The sequence below is a fragment of the Crocodylus porosus genome, unplaced genomic scaffold (assembly GCF_001723895.1).
Source record: "Crocodylus porosus isolate Cpor-Errol unplaced genomic scaffold, CroPor_comp1, whole genome shotgun sequence".
In the NCBI taxonomy this organism is placed as follows: Eukaryota; Metazoa; Chordata; order Crocodylia; family Crocodylidae; genus Crocodylus; species Crocodylus porosus.
In genome coordinates, this window is record NW_017728886.1 from 189,703,910 (window position 1) to 189,724,906 (window position 20,997).

General features: G+C 40.8%; 1 protein-coding gene across 1 annotated transcript in view; it reads right to left on the reverse strand.

Annotated features, from left to right (window-relative positions):
- Positions 1–20,997, reverse strand: part of ZNF521 (zinc finger protein 521) — a 282,621-nt gene that overhangs the window by 239,536 nt on the left and 22,088 nt on the right. The window contains 2 exon segments of the mRNA XM_019547159.1: positions 11,181–11,360; positions 18,059–18,118. Coding sequence (XP_019402704.1) covers positions 11,181–11,360; positions 18,059–18,118 — 240 coding nt within the window.

Genomic DNA, 20,997 nt, shown 5'->3' on the forward strand with positions numbered 1-20,997 from the left:
CCTTCCAACCCTAATTTTCTATGATTCCAAGACAGCAACTGAAAAAATCCACAACCTTTTTATTTTGCATAGAAATACAATCCAAAGAATTGGGTAAAACCCTAGCCCCAGTGAATCCAATAGTCACATTCCCATTGACTTCAACAGGGTAAGGCTGAGCTGTCCAACTCTGGAGCAGCTGGGAGCCACACCCATGCAAGCCATGAAGTCCCCAGGCCACATGCCATGCAGGCACCTCACCACCAAGACATCCCACATGGGTGCATACTGCCCCCCCCAACTGCTGCATGCACTGAGGCCCCCACAAGCTGTGGTCTCCTTAGGGCCTGCGGGCTGTCCCACTCCCAAGGGTGAGGGTAGGAAGTGGAAGCTGGAGACCCTGGCATCAGTAGCAGCTGCAGGTGAGAAAAGCAGCACTCAGGTGGGAGTCCATGAGTTACAAATGAACCTCTGGGCCCACAGGCCACAAATTGGACAGCCCTGGTGTAAGAAGTTGGTCCCATTAATTTTGAAAAACACAAGCAAGAAACATTATCCAGTAAACTACATGGACTTTGACTACGGAAAAGCTACTTCATAATACAAAATAATCTAATTACAATATACAACAATTTTAGTATTTGCTCTTCTCTGTAAAAGTGTATTGAATGCATATTAAAAGGAATGAGGAAACATACAGAAAGCTCAGATTATTGATACAGTTAATAAGAAAAAGAAAATATAGCTCAGAATTTGAATGTACCAAGAAGATTGGAGATTTTCAACTCTGTAAAATTAAGACTCACCAAAAGAAAACAACCAGACACTTTTGTTATAATATAAAATTATGATAAAATCCTTATGGTTAAGCTACCAATGGTTTTACACAAGCAGCATTTATGTGTTATCTATGCATATGTTATGTTCCATGTTTGTCAGAACAAGGTAAATCAGCAGCTGCCTTCTTGTTTCTTCCTCCATTGCTTTTACAGCTGGTAGAGGGTTTGAAGTGTGCTTGAAAAACCTGACCCTTCTCCGGCCTCCCCCGCATGAGTCACCCAACCTTCCTCCAGCCATTTGACTGGACTTCCTGCTGGGATACAGCAGTAAAACAAATGAGAGACACCAGTCTATTCACAATTAGGAAGATAATAAAAACAGTAACAGGTATTTCTATAAAATCTGAAATGAACTTCCATAGATTGTCACTTTTTCAATATACATACTAGACTATATTTTACATAAAGATATACCTTTATAAGATATATTTTAAAAGACACTGGAGGAAGCGCATTTTTTCACTATATTCCAAAGAAATAATTTACCAGTTAGGTGGGGGGAGGTTAATAGAATAAGAACTAGGAATTTCACAAGCAAAATTTCTCTCAATTCATTCCACATTCTGCATGCACATGCATGAACACACACACACAGACTTGATTCACTGTGTTTTGCCAAAGCAAGAGTTATGGACAAGAATCTGTAGGCATCTTTCCCATACATACATACACCTATTTCTGTCAAAGTGTTTTTTTATAACATTACAAGGACTAAATTTAAAAGATATTACAAAATTCCAGGGTTTCATATTATTAAGGCAATATCCCAATTCCCCAGTCAAGATGAAGCTTTTCAAGATGGTATTAGTAGTTCACATTTTCTACCCTGCTTTAATTCACAAACATAATTCCCAGTTTCTACAATCATACTTGATACATTCAAGTTTTTCAGAAACTTACCAAAGACATCAGCACCACAAAAAACTTACCAAGGACATTAGTACCATAACACCTGCAGCACCAAATGTAGTCAGCCAAATCTTGTTCACATATAACCTTTCCAGCCTACAGAAAGAAAGCATGCTCCAGATATTTTAGCTCTGAACTTGTCTGTTCTCATCATAACACTGTTAAGAGGACTGCTGTCCCCAAAAGTTCTTCAGGTTCCTTCCACACTGCACACAGGAAATGCAACCCCTTTAAACTTCAAGGATTTCCCATTGCAGTGTGGAGAAAGAGAGACCTAGAGATTATGGAATGAGCTTCTCCAAAATAGTAATAATAATAAAAAAAAATTAAAATTAAAAAAATTAAAAAATAAAAAAAATTGATCAATTTCTCTCTCAAGGTAAAAACTGAAAGAAATAAACTGAATAGTTTCAGCTAGCCTTCTTGAATTTACCTCAGGGCATGTGGTGGAATGATTCCCCACCTCTTTCTCCTGATGCTTATTAAGAGGTCATAGATTTCAGTTACATTACAGCATTCCCAAATGATATCCCCAGCTAAGAACTATGATAAGTACAAGGTTATAGAATTAGATGCATTAAGAGTTCATGTTAAAAAAACAGTTATCTTCAACCACTGGCTATTTTGGAAAGATGCTTGGGGTTTCCTATCTTGAGGCACAATGGGCATATCTACACATGAAATTAGTGCGCCTGAATAAACTCTGATGTAGTTCGCACCAGGGTCAGCTGCTCCCAGGTGCAGCATCTTTACATGCACCTGAGAGCAGCTGGCCCAGAGCAGGGGCCCCAGGGGTCAGCCCTGGGCTCTGTGTGGCAGTGGAAGGGCTGGCTGTGGCACAAGGCTGCTAGCTGACAGGCAGTCCCCACACTATAGCAACCTCACTCCTCAGCCAGCCTTGGTCATAGTTCACACATGCATTTTGGCGCACATAAGTACTCCACCGTAGGATGGTACTTGTCCCAGGCAGTACTATCTTATGGCAGAGTTAATTTACTGTGCCCTAATACAGGCACATGTGTAGACTGTGACCTTTACTGAAGAGCTTATGAGTCAACTCTGCAGTAAAGCACACATGTAGATGGACCCAGTGAGTATGGCAGACCGTTGGCGTAAGTGACTACAGCTTCATTGATGTTAATGGCTGTTCCACACATTCTGCAACTGCACATTCTGTATGATAAAAGTTGTTTTAGAAGAAGAAAGGTGAAACATTTTCCCTTTTTTGAACTCAGTCTGTTATGGTCAGCTGTGCCAACTACTGTAGTTGAAGCAATTGCATGAAATCAGAGCAAATGTTTTCACAACCATCAGAGATAGGTCATTACCCCAACACCATGTGAACAAGTACTGCATGTTTTCAGTCACCTTTCCCTTCCAAGAGCACTTATTTCCATAAAAAGTGTTTTTCTATCCCACAGCTGATGCCTGAGATCACAAAACTGGACAAATACAGATGGTGTGTCATGTTAACAAACTATTATATCCTCCATAAGCCCTGACATTCTACAGCTGATTTTATAAACATGAATTAAGACTCTTTTCTTATAACTATATTAAGAAAAATATTAAAAGAGCTTTGGGCGTTTTGTTACATTTGGCTTTCAAGCCATAACTGCTGAACATATAAGTAATGATAATCTGTTGTACCTCCCATTCGGTTCATTTCTAAATGGTAATTAAAGCAAGTACCAAATAATAAAAACAGCAAGTATTTTAAGAAAATAATTTTAGTTGATGTAGGAAATTCACTACCTAAAAGACCAATTTGTCATGGAAACAAGGCACTTATTATAATACAACAACAACATATTATAAATATTCCAATACAATAGAGACATGTAATAAAGAACAACTACTTACCCTACAGTAACTGTGGTTCTTTGAAATGATGTAGTCAGCATGGATCACACTACATACATGTGTTTGTATGCTACGCATGCAAGATCAACTTTTTTTCTAATGATATCCATCAGGGCCTGTGTGTCCTGCACCTCCCTATGGTCCCACAGAAAGGCTGAATGGGCCACAGCCCTACATCTGTTCCTTCATAATTCAAAGCCCACATTGCAGAAAGCTCTAGAAAAAGTGGGTTTTGAGATGCACATCTTTAATACCTTGAAGAATCACAGTTATTGCAGGGCAGGTCACTATGCTTCCAAGTCAATGTTAGTTTGGATCCTACTATAGGTGACTGAAAAGAGCTTCTCTCCCTGGACAAAGGGAATGAGGCATTTCAGCTATATCAGTGAATTAACAGTTACAGCACTGCTCTCCCAAACTTAACACAACCTCCACACAACCTCCTCTACACAATGATTACTCTGCATCACCACCGACAGCAGAAGCTGACACATTTCCAAGAAAAGGCACAAGATGTCAGTTTTGCTCTGGTGAGGTGAGACTTAACAGTCACTAGGAGAGGCACACTACTACATAGTAGAACAAGACACACAAACTTGGTTATCTGTTTCTATATCCTCTCTGAGGAGATACCTGTAGACTCAGCTGCATCTATAAATAAGCAGGGTGACAGCCTGAATGATTAGGTCCTATCAGTGTAATTAAGTGCAATCCTGGATGCACATCTAGCGGTACACGGTTTCTTCCTCCCCTACAATGCCTATGGCTTCAGAAGATGCCAGATAGGCTGACCAAGTGGTTCCAATGAAGTTTTGAAACTACTTTAGGATAGCCTTTGGGTGAAGAGACAGCACTGTCTTACACCTATGGTATATTATACAAGGAAACTCAATCACAAAAGTCTACTTCAGGCTCTTACTGTCCTAGCTGAAATAGTAGTCAATAAGAAAACTATCATTAGAGGGGGGTTGTATAGGGACCAGTCCTACAAATGGTGGCTCTGTGAAACTCAGGGGGCCTGGGATTAGGTTTCAGGTAGGAATAGATACTCTGACCCTAACCCTTTGAAATATTTACATGTGAAAGAGTGAGACAAGTACAGTCATTCAGGGAGATGGCAAGCAGAAAGAGCTGCAAGCTGGACATTAATGGCACAGAATGAGAAGATGGCCTATCTTAAGTGCAAAAAGTAGTTGTAGTTCTGTTGTATCAAGGCACAGACCATGTCCAGATCATGTTGAGTTGCCTATATCAAAAGACTCTTCCATTTAGGCAACTGCATTTTCCTGGTCAATGGTTTTCTCTGGGACATTCAGATACAGCCTCTGTCTGTGGTACTCAAGCTGTCAGCAGCCATGCTATCATGTGTAGTGACTTTGAGTCTTGGTGGAGCACTGCTCAGGGTACACAGATCAAGGTGGTGTGGAATCTGGATTGAGGGCAGGATTCATATTTGTAAAATGTCACTTAGCTAAAACTATATTTTCTAGTATGGAGCTACTAGAATTACTACAGGTGTTTCCAATTCTAATTTCGGAAATTAGCTGAGATCAGGGAAAAGGGGATGAGGGATGAAAGAAAAAATCAGCAGAAAGGTGTACAAGAGGCTCAAGACCACTATGAAAGAAAGGTATCTGACAACAATTCATATTTATCTTGAGCAACAATTTTGGCACTCAGAAGCAATGTTAATGAACAGGTCCATCACTAGAGTTCCCCAAAACACGATCATCAGCTACATGATGGATGTCTGCAATAAGCACTTGTGAACTGTCACTGTTCGTATAGAAAATCCACTCAGTAGCTGTTGACACCACAAGATGAAGAACCACCAGCACTGTCATATGTTGGTGGCATCATATGCATAGCTTGATGGTTTCCAGACTCAAGGAAGATCAATGTATACTTCCTTACCCAGTTAGTGCATCACTGAGATACTATCCATCAAGATCTGCACTGGATTTTTGAAGAACAGATAAAAGGGCTATGCAGTCAAGTCTGATAGCTCTGATACTCAGTACACAGAAGTACATGTCCAATGGAAACAAAACCCAAGATCCACAAATGATATAAATGCCTGAAGCTGGAATTCAGCACAGTTTAGGTACTCAGGTTCAAAACTACCTAACCCTTTAGAGATGCTTAAGGTTTTGCCAATACCGTCCCTTGTCTGTCTGAAATTCTGCTTCTCTTCACACCCAGAATAGCCACCATCATGATAGGGCTGAGCATCTAGGTGCCTCTCTCAAGCCTTAGCTCAATCAGAACCCTAAAGCCAGGCATTCCTCTGCTTAAATTCCTTGTGGGCCCAACTTGGGAATGCTCCTGTCACACTCAGCATATACGGACAGGACTGAGCTCTTTACAAAACTCAGTAGCCATGGCCATTTTCATCTAAGTGCAGTGCCAGAGGAGCTGGTGATTGTGGTTTATATCCAAAATCTCAGCAGGAAATCTAGGCCTGCTTCATACGAGATCTCATAAGAGTGCCCAAACCACCTAACTACAGACTGTTCAGGGAAGAGATTGTACTTTTCACTCCTTCTGTTTAAAGATGTGCCATTTAACAAAAAGAATTCAAGATTCATTTGTCCGGAGAGAAAGAGCAAAAGGTAGCCTGACTCTGTAGCTCAGCTATTAGAGCACCCACCTGGGAAAGAAAAGACCTGGGTTGTGATCCCTGCTCCAAGCACTGCTTATATATTTTATCCAATGACTGCTTAATGTAAAATCCATAAGCTGTCCTTGGAGCAGGACTCCAGAGGAATGGGGTGACTCTCTCAAGTGAGGTAACCATATTGGGCAAACACTGCTTGGCAGTTTGCCACCAAAACTTCAGTGAGGCTGTTAAAAAAAAAAGGTTTAACTTTTTAGGATCTTTGTTCTGAGGATTTAAGGAGTAACTTTAGCAAACTTGAGTTTCTTTTAAACTGTGGACAATGTTTGCCATAGACCATTAGCTGGTCCTAGGATGATTTAACAGGGGAAGCAATTCTAGCCAATATTGTTCCAGTCAGGATATCACAGGTTTTTCCAGTACTCTCAATGCGCAGGGCATACACTCTTTGGGACAAGAGTTCCTGAAAGGCTTTTAAGTCATCTATTGTAGGGACAGGTGCTGTTGTTACCCTCCCCCCCACCCCCACACACACACACATAGAAAAGAATGATTGTGTGCAAAGACACAGAGGTGCTGTGGTCCTTCCTTCTATTATTGGCCATTCCTGTGTGCCCACCTTCAGTTCTGGGGGGAAGTGGCATGGACACTGAAGCCACTGGGGAACATAATCTCCATTTTTTAGACAAGCAGAAGTATGGCAATCTGCTCTTCAGTGGTCAGGAGGACAGTTCCTACTAATGGCAATATAGTTACAGAAGCTTATCAGACAAACAATGGCCTGGCTCAGACTTGTCAGTGTAGCGCAACCACTATATTGGATAGGATGGCAACTGGGGCTCTAATATAATGTGACTATCAGCACCTAAGTAATTTATGACAGGATTGGTGCCATCAAAGTGGTCAATGCTGAGGTCTCAACAAACAAAGGACTTTGCCAGCACTGAGTGGGTCAGTGCCTAGGCCAGGGAAGTGTGCACATGACTGGAACAGACGACCCTAGGTCCAGAATAATCCACATGGATGGGTCAGGTAAATACAGTTTGAGCCAAGTGCCCCTTGACTTGTAAGTCCTAGCACAGGGCAACTTATTTGGGATACAACTTTTTCCTAGGTAGAAGAGACATTTCCACTGACTTAACTGGGAACTGGGTCAGGCCCAAAATGAAAGGATCAACAGCATGCCCATTACTATATAAATGCAACAATGCCCTCCTCCAAAAACAGAGCACAGGATGCAACCCAACCAACACATTATAGGAAGGAACAGATTGTGGATAACCTCTTCCCCTTTCCTGCAATAAATCAGTGACAAAATAGCCATTTAGGACACAAAGGGCCAGATTTTATTCCAACTATTGTGCATCTAAGTGTGATGCTATCCACCCTGTTCCCTGTAAGCAGCCCTTGGAGCTATACTGGGTGGGATGGCAACTAGGGCTCTGATACAACAGGACTATCAGCAAAGCAATTTATGCCAGGATTGTTGCCACCAAAGTATGAATGCTGAGGTCTTATATACCGAGGACTTTGCCAGTGCCAAGCTGGTTAGTGTCTAGGCCAACTCTCCTAGTATTCTCTTCACCTTTTTTCCACTACATCTATTTTTTTAGTCCATCTACTTTTGTAACATAACATGATCTGGTCCTTAGAGTTGCAAAAAAGTGGAGGAGGAGAACCCACCCAACTTTTAGATTAACAGTTTTTAAGGAATCTGAGCAAGGTGAAAGAAAACCACAGTTAAATGCCTAAGTCCCATTATGTAACTAGCGGGTAGAGCAGAATCTGGTCCTACGAGCCTGGTCTTATAAAACACTGTGCAACCCTTAAATGCCACTTACTTTGTAGCACTGTGCAAGACTGAGCCTGGGGAATGGCACCCCTCATTCTTACTTCTATCTTGATAAAGATATTAAATAAAGTAAGTATATTTCTTTCACCAAAAGATAGCTATCGCAGTAAAAGGCAGCCAACATAAAGTAGAAGGAAGCCAATGAAAACTTAGGCTTCCAATATATATTTAGGTTACTAGGCCAGAGAGCCTGATTTTAAGATGCACTATCAGTTTGGTACATTCAAAAGGAGGCTGAGGCTTTGAGGGTTATCCTCAGGAAAACCTCAATAGCTCAGAGGGAGATTTCATCTCAAGTCACCATTCTTCTATACTGTTTGTTGCCTCGACAGACTCTTTATTTAATCCAGTCTGTGTATAAAGGTGAGTGACCCCATAAGCCAATCAACATGGAGAATTCATAACATATGACAGAGCAGTTCCATATCCATAATACCAGACCAAAAAACTGAATTCTAGGCATAGCTACATGTCTCTCAGCACTTTCGAAACTCAGACATTCTCAATTTTTGAATGTTAGATGGGTTTTGGATGCTAAGTTAAATTTCCCCTATCCCCACAGGCATTTGAAAATAATGGCCAATTTTTATTTTTAAATGAATCTACATAGCTCTTCAGTACAATTACTAGTATGAAAGTGTTTCTTTTAAAGGTAGACCATCACAGCAAGACATTCAGGCTACTGCTCAGGAAGAAGGTGACAAAGAATCAGTGGGAACTGTTCAAACCAACCCTCCACAATATTTTTTGCAAAAGTCTTCCTTCTGAATCTGCCCCGATGGCTGACTGAACTTAATGGTAAAACTCCAGTGTAAGCCAAGGATAGCCCTAAGAATGCTAAAAACCAACCATCATTTATTTTGTATGCTTTGTAACCATGAGAGATCAGCTACTCGCCTAAGTACAATTTCTAACCAGTACAGAAGAAATGAGCACAAAATGAGCACAATTTGAGCACAATTTCTTACCCTGCTACCATAATGTATATATTGCCCATGGCTCAGGCACAAGACTCCTAATAACAGTTACATATTAACTTGTTATGTGGGTCTTACTGGTTGAATGTGTAGAGCCTACTGCAAAGAAGAAATTTGGGGGACTGAAAGAAATGGAGAGGGATGGGAAAGATACAAAGTAATAGAGGGCACACCAGAACAAGGGTAGGGAAAGAAGGGTAAGAAAAACCAGGATTTGCTACTGAAGGGACAGACAGACAGAAAAAAAAGTTTTGTGAAGTGAAAAAGGGCCAAATTGCCTACAACTGATGGAAGAACCAAGTTTGAGCACTAAAATCCTGACACAAATTCAGTTTCTTCCCTCAATATTCCTTCTACTTATCCCTATATTGCCTGGCTCCTTTCTCATTTTATCCTGAATTAGATGCAGTGCCACTTGCACTGTGCATATTTTGCCAACACTTTTTCTATTGATCTCACTCAATCCCTCCTCCAAAAAAACCCCTCCAAAAATAAAATAAAAACTAGAGGTACACCGATAGAGATTTTTGGGACCAATACCAATATCCAATTTTTATAGAAGCATATTGGCCGATACCTATCCAATTTCTGATACCAGCCCAGCAGCTTGGAGAGCTACATGCAGCTGGTAAGTCTGGTGTGGAGGAAGCAGGAGCAGGGGGGAGAGCGGCATGGAGGAGGGGCGCAGATCAAGGCCCCTGCCATGAGGGAGGAGTGGAACTGGGGCTGAGACAGGGATGGGGCAAGTGCTGCCTAGCCGGGGCAGGGTGGGTGCAGGATGGAGCCACAGCTTCTCCAGGAGATATGAGGAGGTGGGGGTGGCACCAGCCATTGCGCACAGCTCTGGGAGCCACTGGTGCATCGGCTCATTCAGGGGCTTCCACCACTCATCCAGGAGAGCATGGGGGGGGGCATGTGCCCCCAGCTTGGCATGGGGCCAGGGTGGGCAGTGGCAGTGCTGTGACTGAGAGGAGGGGGGGGGCTACGGCCCCCCCATTTCCCCATCCCAGCACTGCCACAGCCCATCCCCAGTCCAGCCTCGTCCCACCAGGAAGAGCTTGGTGCAACCCCAGCCCCATGCAGATCCGGGGACACCCCCTCCCTCCCACCCCCCATGCCCTCCCAGACAAGCAGCTAGGCTGTGCTCCTCGCCGCCTACATGCCTATCAGCCAATTACCAGGCTGATTTCTGATACAGACAATTTTCTTTTTATCGGTGCTGATCTAATATTGGACTGATGTATTGGTGTACCTCTAATAAAAACACCTCCATATATACACATACACACATCTCCATTAACATATTTTGATATGTGAGGCTGCCACTTAGGATGGCAGAGAGCCTGCACCCAGTGCATCTCCCCCAGGTGACAGGGAAAAACAACTGCCACCAAACCCCCTGCCTCCAAATGCTACCAAAGCCCCAGACCCATAAACTGGATCAATGACTCCACAGGCCACATCTGGCCTGCTGGCCATACATTGTCAACCCCTCCTTTACACTATTGCTTCTTTACCTGTGAGTGAAAAAGCTCAATGCAGTCACAGGTCCACTCACCCTGCTCTATTTGCAAGAAGGGAATAGTGTTTGATCAGCATTCAGTTTTACCACTTAACTCATGGCTGTGTTTTTATTTATAGTGTACCAATTTGCTGTATTCTCCTCAACCTTCACTTATTGATTACTGTACGCTCATTTGTAGTAACAGCTTAGAATAAAGTAGCATCTGATCTAAATCCATAGCCCACCACTGTATAAATTTATCCATTATCCCACTGCAGTCAAATCCATTTATAAGCACCATCAGATTTTTAAAATTATTAGTAAGATTGAAGGTATACAAAATCTTATTGTTTAAATCAGGAAAGCAGCAAAGTAGCCAGGCATGCTAAAACCTAAAGCACAATTTAAATCAAGTGCAACTGCACTAATTATCCATCTAGCCTTTCCATCTGAAGGAAATTTATGGCATACCAGTTTGCGGCATAACATTGCTCCAAAATCCTTTCCTAATTGTAACTGGTTTCACCTAAGTGTTCAGTCTTGGAGTAAAATAGCTGAGAAGGGGAAAATTTCTGAAGAACGGAACTGGAATCAGAAATAGAACAGTGCAAGAAGCTGCAAAGTGATAAGTATTGTTTACCTGTCAGTTGACATTGATTAATCTTGTGTTCTGTGATATCACTCAGCGACTCAAACACCTGGAGGCAGCTGTCACAGCTGTGCACAGCTTCTTCCTCTAACTCCTCCCCTTCATCCGGCCTTTTCTTACAATCTATCACTTCTCCATCTTCTGCCTTGTCTTCTAGTTTACAGTTAGGGTCTGAAAGAAAATCAAGACTGTGACCTCAGGGGTTTTAAGAACAGATTCTTTTAAAAAAAATCAGATTGGTTCTTGTTGTTACCAACAAGAAATATATTTGACATAAGCCTGTAGCACAGGAGCTTCACACTTTATTGCTAAATAAGCAGAGGAAGCCTCTACCTTTAATTTTTTTCTAATCTTGATGATGAAAGGATTTTTCCCCTTTAAGAATCCACAAAACAGCACTATCCCCCTTTCAAGAAACCCTTCCATACTTCAATGTTAACTTTGTCAATGTTATCACAGCTATTGAGGGGCTTTGATCAGTATATAAAAAAGATAAACCACCATTAGAATTAGTTTCCAATGAAAAGGAACAGGGGAAAAAAATCAATGAGTTTAGGAGAGAGAGTTTCTTTTCACCATTAACTACAGAGCTTCACAAGAAATTATCAGAATTAAACAAAGTATAAAATAATGGAATTGATTAACATAAGCATGAAATTGACCTTTATTTTACAAAGCTAACCCAATACCTCTTCACCATGTCTTCCTGTGAACACAGCCATAGGAAATAATGCTCTAGGTTAAAAGTTTATATATGTACTTTAACTTGTACACAACTTTAAGTAAGCTGGTAGGATTCCTTGTTTTGCCAGGTCATGGAAAGCTGGAAACATACTGTAAACAGTAAGTAGCCCACAAGGATACTTCCATCTGCTTGATAAGTTAACAAGTATTCTGAGGATTAGTGGGGTAATCTAGTTCTAACTCCAAAATAGCAGTGATAAACCCAACATGAGATTCCAAGTTAAATGAGTCAGGTGGTCTCAGCCAATCCCTTGTGCATAGAGGAACCACACAACTCATTGCACTACCTCAGTCTTGTAAATGACTAATGCTGAAATGAATATGAAGATTAATTTAGCTGCAACTTTTCTTTTGGGGAAGCAAGTACAGTGCAGTACTTTAATTATTCCTGACTTTTTGCCCACTTTACTAAAAGCTTCCTCCAAAGACAGAAATAAAACAATCTGTCTTCTCCAATAAAGCAAGTTGGCAGTTTACTTTGTTTTTCTCAGGAACCACAGTGCAACAACTGAAATAAAAAGAAAAATGGTTGTGTACATCCCGACAAAAGAAACACACATTTCACCACTTTTCTTTTTCCTTATTGGCAGTCTCATTTCCTTTTCAGACATCTGAGAGAGTTCCCCACATGCAGCTGTCTGTTCAAGACAAGAATAAGTCATCTTAGAAAATGAACGCTTAATAAAGAGATAATCCAGTTAGTACCTATCTACTGCTCTGGCCACTATGAAAGCCACCATTATTACCTAAAATATGAGGATGCTGCCACCACTATTTTGCACAGGGGCAGGTGTCACTAATACAAGCCACTTGCAAAGTCTTCCACAAGTGTCATGGCTCACACCATCTTCCTATAACTTGCAATACACACTGCCACAATGCTCCCCTTCAAATGTTTTATTAATGCAAAAGAAGCTATATGCATAAACTGGAAATTAAACATGTCATTAAGTTAGCTTTCTTGCGCTATGGAGTCTGTGAACTAAACCAGAGGAATTTCTCCAGCAGGATAATGGACAGGATTTTTTTTAAAGGGAGTTGTGTTACAGAGGTCGACAGACAAGTTAAAATAAATCTGGAAAATGGGCATATTTGCTGTAAAAACTCACCTACATATGTACATTTTTTTTTCTTTTTTGGGTAGAAGAACAAAAACTTTAGCTCAGGAAGATGCATCCAAATTAAGGACTAATCTGCAGACTATCATGGCCAAAAGTGACACTATTTGAACCTAAGAAAGCTTTTTTGCTGCATCTGGATCTAAATTACCTGTGCCAGTACCTTTTCCAATTTCTTCTGCAAGCTTAACTAAGTAGTTAAAATATCACTAGGTTATAAGCAGTTCAGGAAAAGAAATAATTGTCTTAACTGTTCCAAACTGACCCCGACATCATTAAACACTTGTTGGAAGGCAGCATGTGCACATCGCATACTATTAGTTGTTCAGCTCAAGCTCCCAGTTTCATCTCATAAAACTGACAGCACTCAGGGAAATGTAGGCACTGGGTCTGAATTTTAACATGAGTATTTAAATGCTGCACATAAAGTTTACAGACCTGTTTGTTTTAAAATAAGGTTAGAGTCTGACTCTGCTCTAACTATGATGTGGGGAAAAAAAGAGATGGCAAAAATTCTCATGATTCATTATTCAAATACGCTAGCACTTGGCAAGAATCTAACAATGCGTACATACACGCGCATACACATACCCTTACTGGACAAAAACCTGAAGAATTCCTCAAGTCAAAGCTTCCTACTTAGAGACTAGTTATTAATATTAGAATCTTTTTAAGACTAATAAAAATGTTTCTGCTTCTCCTTCTGCATTCACAGACATAACTCTACAGGGATGGGAGTCAATCAAGCTGATTCCCTTCTGCTGAAACTTTAGAATACATGCTCTAGCCAACTGGCACATTTGTTTTTAGGTCAACACTTAAGTGGGACCCTCTGGGACCTAGGTTCAATTTTAGCGTATGATGCCTCTGTGAAATGAGTTCTGGCAGTCTCAGCTTCTCTCTGGGAATGCATTTCCACCTTATCCACTTTCTTGAAAAGACACTACCACACAAAAACACACTAAAAACAAGCCATCCACTCTGGAAACTGCTGGATGGTTTTCTATGATGCAACCATAGCTGTCTTCCACCCCTGAGGTTGCTATATTTAAGTGACTGTGTATGACTTTAGTTCACTTATACAAACAGGTCTTCGAAAGGCTAAAATAAAATCTGCTTCACAAAAGCAACATGTGTTCAAGTCTGGTTGCACCTTTACCTCCTAATTAAAGCTTGCAATTTCACACACGCTTCATATCAAATACCATTCACCCCCTTCCTTAAACCCAACATCTGCAATACAACTACAACCTCCTCTGAAATGATTGCTTTGGCATAATCTCATCTTCAAATGTCACTGTCCCCAACACCTGCAAATATTGCCATTGTCAGTTATTCAGACTCCCTCACTAGGCACCAGCCACTATTTGAAACAAAAATGACCCTAGTCACTACCACCAATATATATCTGCAACTATAACTGCTTCTGCAGACTCCATTTCTAGTCAACTTGACTAGAAAGAAGGTTTAGTTTTGGACAAGAAATAAATTCAGCTTATTAGCATAATAAAAATGAATCATTGTCTTCTGTTACTGATTATGTTAACATTATTTATAAATGGAAATGAAAAGAAGTATGATTTTCTCATTACTGTGTTCTCTGACTGGTGATTCTCTCCTTCTCCTCTTCCTCCTCCACATAAGAGATGTTATTGCTGTAACTTGGTCTAATAAAACTGCAACTTTGGGGAAAATGAAAAACTGCATTGGCTTAAAAGTGTTGGAAGCAATAAAGCCATGGACCTCAATTAATTTCAAGTATGGGATCGGTTTAAGGCCAACCAGCAGAAATTCTATTCTGTCCATGTAAAAATGAGGTTTCACCACATTTACTTTTTATAACCTATATAAAAGTCAAGTAAAAGTAATGAATATCTAAAAGCCATCTCAGTGGACTGGCAAAGACTATCTGTATTCTTGAAACTCATCTTACATATTTCTGTCTACGCAACAAGGATCCATAGCTGATCACAGCTAAAATGTCAAACTACGAAGAAAACAGCTTAGTTTCCAATCCATTTCACTGCCTTGCAACGGACCGCCTTCCAAGCCACTTCTGCATGGAAAAAGTGCTGGCAAAAGAAAGGAAAACTAAGATCATGTGGCTATAATTATTACCAGGCAAGGAATATTTCTGCAGCTCAGTGGTAAAGTAAAACTCTGTCGCTCTCTGCTCCCAATAGTGTCCATCGCAAAACAACTGGCTCATTAAATCTCTGCAGTAAGATTAATATGCCGTAGCTGCACTACATTTATAACTTGGTACTCTATAAAAAGCACATTTAATGGTTAGAGCCAGAGCTTAGATACAAAGTATTACTATAAAAACTTCTGGCAGTATGTATACAGTATGGGCCTTCTGTACTGCTTGAATGAAATTGTCTGAAGTCCTTTTTAAATTTTTTAGTATTAAGCTCTTGCTAAAGGCAAGAAAAAGGTCTTATCTTGTATAGCAGAATACAAGATACAACAGTGATGTGAAAATTACTGCACTAATAAGATTACTCAGTGACTCAGGAGTTAACAAAAACAAGTAGAAAACAACTATTTCTTGACATGTTATTCTCCAGTTTTATAGTCAGCTGTTTTTCTAATTAAAATGTTTATTGCATGTATTAATTTTCAAGTTTAAAATTAATTGAACAGGTCATAAATACTTTCTGGTGAATATGAAAAAAGCTTTCCAGGAAAGCTACAGAGAACACTGTCTCTCTCCCCTCCTTTCTTTTTTGTCTTCTTTACATAAAGTATTTAACCCTCACTGCCAACAAAGCCTGCTGGAAAAAAATGTAACAAATATTATAAAGCCCAGAGAATACAAATCCTAAAGATAGACGGAATACAAAGGGTAACCAAAAATAAGTATATTTATATTGTTTATAAAATAACAACTCAAACCATTTTATATATAAATAATTAGACATTATGTACACATGCACATTCTCTAATATGATTCTAGGACCCTTAAAAGACTTTCAGGGCTAGAAACAGCTTTCATTCACTGAAGTAACCTCAGTAACATTAAGCACAATTACTTTAGATAAGAGTTTGTAGGATCAATACCAACAACAAAAATTAATCATTTCCTGAATGTCTTGAATCATATTAAGATTGAAGGAAACAAAAAAGCCTCACTGTTTCAAGCAACACATAATATAGTATTAACAGACTGGCACTGCTTTATGTCTTTATTCATTATAAATTCCACACAGATTCTAACACAGACTTTATCTACAGAACTGCTTTTGACTTAACTGCAAGGGTCAGTGTCTATTAAGGGTGTGCAAAACGGGCAGTATTCGATTGGGATTTGGATTCAGCCCGATTCATAGATGTCATAGACATTATGGCTGGAAAGCACCTCGGGAGATTGTTGACTCCAGCCCACTGCCCCAAAGGCAGGAAATCAGCTAGGGTCAAAGGATCCCAGCAAGATAAGCATCAAAACATTTCTTAAAGGAATCCAGAGTAGGAGCTTGCACCACCTCTGGAGAGAGTCTATTCCAGGCCAAATTCGGGGGACAGTGATTCAATTTGCTGATTCAGAGTACTGTCCCAACTCGATTTGGCCAAATCTGAATCTGAAGATTTGATTCTGATTCAGAGAATCAGTGATTTGGCCGTAGACACAGCTTTATATGTTTTTTCTTCGTACCTCAAGGTACCACGCATGGCTTGTGAACGCTGTGATGCTGGGGTGGATGGAGTGTCTCACTGGAGCACGAGGGGGTCACCCGTGTGCTCAGTGGTGGACCCAGAAGTGGACCGGAAGTACCTCTGGGCTGCAGAAGTACTTTCAGTCCACTTCCGGGTCCGCCACTGAGCGTGCAGGGCCCACCCCCTGTGCTCCCATGGGATGCTCCATCTGTCCCACTATCTCAGCGTTCATGAGCTCCACCTGGTACCTTGAGGTATGTAGAAAAAACATATAAAGCTGCGTCTATGGCTGAATCATCGAATCTCTCTGAATCAATTTGGAAAGATTAATGGGTCTCCTGATTCAATTCAGATTTAGAGGTTCAGCCACCGAATCGGGCCAAATCTCTGAATTGAATCAGTGACTGAAGCTTCACACAGCCCTAGTGTCTATTAACAAATTATAAAATCATTTATAGAAGCAACTACTCCTCACATGCTGTCTGTATATAAAAATAACTCAATTAGAGTATATATGAAGATAATGATAAACTGTTGAGGGTTGGGGCTAGTTTCAGAGGAGAGGGTGGGGTATGTACAGACAGTCAGAAAGCCTGAGGCTGAATTGGTTCAATCTTTGCAAGGTAGTCTAAACTGCACAGATTGAACCCATAGGCAAGTGAACAGACATTCACTTCAATTCTGGAAATGCAGCCGCATGCCTGCAGTGGCCCAGGCCAGAAGCCAGAGGGCTCCAGAGCACATCTCCCTACCCTGCTGGAGCAGACAATTTGGGCCAAGGCTAGCCCGCCCAACCTACTGAGGGGGATGGGGGGGCAAGGGAGTTTGCAGGAGAGGTGCAAAACACCTCTGAGGGGCTGTGAGTTAATGTAAATTTGGAGGAGATCTGGGACAAAAGTTCAATAAACCAATTTAACCTTTATCAGTTAAGTTTGATACTACATCCATCCAGGTTTTTCTTAAACCAATCTCAGCCACTTTGAAAGAGGTTTATGTGCACTAAAATTATGCTGTGTTATACATTTGAACGAATTTCTGATCATTTATACCAGTTTATGTGTAATTTCTGTCCCTAGGCAGGGAGTGTGCAAGAAGTAGGGTGAATGAATGCGAAGGAAATTTTTTTTTTTTGGTAAAAAAAAAATCATGCTGGACTTCAAAAAGCAAAGATTTCCCTTTCAGTAGGATACACTACAAATGGTTATCTGGAACTGAAAAGTGACATGTATTTATTTTCTGAGCTCATAATTGTATTGTAAGTTGATATCCAACAGAATAAGAGCATGGGATGAAAAAATAAATCTCATAATGTTGAAAGAGAGTAAGCAAGCACTAAGAATTCAGCATTACCAGTCTGAGCAGCTGTCTGTCCCACACCTCTCTGCTGGTCCTCTGTTTCATTTTCTTCTACTGTCAGGAAAAGGTAAACAAAAAAGAAGATGTTAGATAAGTAGTCAATGGGAGTATCATTTTACTATTTTCAGTTCTAAGACCAGCAGTGCTTATGCAACAAGGTGAAAGAACTTTGCCTTGTTCAGAATCATTGCAAGGTGCAGAACCTCACAGCATAGTATAGCATCACACTATGCAAAAATGCATGCCTTCTATACAGCAATGAGCAAATAAGTTCCACAAATTAAAAAATAGACTACATTTTCTCTGTGATACTTGTTTTCAACCTACTCTAAAGCATTCTGTTATATAACTAAGTTATAGAATAAGTCAGGGCTTAAAGATTCTCTGATTTTCCATTGGTAAGTGAGAAGCCTTTTTTTCCCCTTGGCAAACCATGCTAAACCATACATTTCTACTGAATTTAAATTTTCATGTTAAAAATGTAACCTTACAGCAGTGCAGGCAACCTTGCAAAGAGAAACCAACCTCAGGCTACTGTCTTTACCTTGGCTTACTATTTTCCTAAGCAGCAAACATAAAATAACAAGACTCTTAAACCTGGCATTCAAAACCCTGTGGACCATACTGAAACCTATCAGAATCATGTCAGGCTCATTCTGCTGTTGCTTTGTGAAGCTACAAACAGCTGCAGAAGCAGGCACCTTTGTAATTCACCTCATTCCAGGTAAGGGACTTTGCCAAAATGAAGGCAGGGAAGGAGTTAAGCAACAGAACTACTTCCTTATTAGAGTGAAGTTACATGTTACACTTAGATCATAATCATTTTGTAGGATTTTAGCTGATGTTAAAGTTAGAATATACTATCAGCTGCCGCACAGTAAGAATTAATATCATTTCTTGCCCTTACAGCTCTGACCTGCCACGAGAGGGCTGACAACTGGAGGTGTAGCTAGGGGCTGGAACACCTAAGTTCTATCTCTGCTCAGAATTGGTGGGGGGAGGTGGAGGATGGAAGTGATGCATTGTGGGATGCTAGAGGACTGCAAATTGCTTGTTTCATCTCTGTGAAGCAGACTGAAGTTACATTCACATGAGCTAGATAGCATGAGCCCCAGTTAACCCTCACCTGAAGTAGCATACCTGAGACGTTCAGTGGGCACTTTGCATGAGTTACCGAACTTTGACATGTGGATGCTCATGTTTTAAGTGCCCTTAATATGGTCAAAGTGTAATGTGTAACTTCATCTTTACTCTCTCAAGATGCAAGAACTCTTTGAGTCAGAGGGGCACTTAAAAAAAAAGAACTCTTGCTTCCTCCAGAGAGGATAAAAAGAAAAATTGGGAAAACTTCACATTGAATATTTACAGCCCCCAAGAATTTAAAGTTCAGGCCTGAAAAAACAAAAGATTGACTTTATATTGTAAAAAATAAAAAGTCTAATATTTTGGATATTTCTTGTCTTGGAGCCTTGGGCATGCCAAAATGCTTACAAGCTAGAGACACGCATAAAGAGAGTCATTAAGAAGCAATAGCAACAATGAGTTGATCACTAACCTATCAGCCAGCAGAGAGACATGGAAAATGAAGTTAAATTAAACCCGTGGACGATTTCAAATAGCCTCTGTGAGTGCCTATACACGTGCTCCTATGCATTCGCATTAGAATGCTCTAGCAGACTCAACTGAGCGTTCAAATTAGAACACTCCAGCATGCTACAATTTCTCATGTATTTAGCATCCTTGCATTTCAAAAATGGAGGTGGGGGCACTTTAACTAAAGCTCATTCAACAAGCTTTAGTTAAAGCACCCCTGCTGCCATTTTGAAACATGAGACACCGCAGCATTTTAATTAGAGCAGCTCCCAAGAGTTGAGTTAATTAAAACACCCATCCCCCACCCTGGACCATGAGTATAGGCACCCTGTGTTCCCTGAAGCCAGGGCTACTACCTCTTTCCAGTAGGTATCCAATAAAGATTCTCATGCTCTAGTACATAGGTTCCCAGGCCACGGCTCAGTACCAGGCCGCAAAGGGTTGGCTGCTGGTTTGCAGGAGAGATGGCTGCCGGACCGGAAGTCCAGAAATAACCAGCATACTGCGGAGCGGCAGCCAGCCCTTTTTTATACTAAGTATAAAAAAGGGCTGGCTGCCGGTCCGCAGTATGCTGGTCACTTCCACACTGGAGTTTGCCAGTCCACGGTCACTTAAGGTCCACAGTCTAAAAAGGCTGGGAACCACTGCTCTAGTACAGACAAATGTTGCCTATGTGGTCCACCTGCTATTTTGCTTGAACCTTTTTCAGTAGCCATAAAGTAATTCATATTTCAACAGCAGTGACAGCATGTAATTTTGTTTGCTCTGAAGATGCAACTGTACTAACTAACTTAAAGTAGACAGACAAAGAAATAAACAGGAAAAGCTGATGAAAAATAAGGCCAAGGACACAATGGTCGAAGACAAAATTGATCTAATTAGACAGAAGGCAGGACAAGGTAGCACTTTAGAAAGGTAACTGGTTCGGAGAGGCATAAGCTTTCTTAGGTGGCAGCCTACTTCATCAGATGCTTTGAAACAGCTTGCTGTAAAGTAGCAGCTGATGAAGCAGGCTAGCACCTACAAAAGCTTATGCCCCATTTAGTTTCTAAGGGTATTTTTACATGTGTTGTGGGACATGGCACCAGGCACTTTAATTAGTGAGCAGCAATAATTATAAGCACCTGCATGTCACGTGTATCAGCATGATTGTGTGTCCCGACACTGAAAAAAATGGCGGCAGAGCACTTTGAACGAAAGCTCATCAAGTGTGCTCTATTTCAAAGTGCACCACTGCCATTTTTTCAGTACAGATACACACGGCAACACTGATACACACATGAATGCCATTTGCCGCTGGAGGCTGGGGAGGCACAGTGACTGCCCGCAGGCGGCAGTGG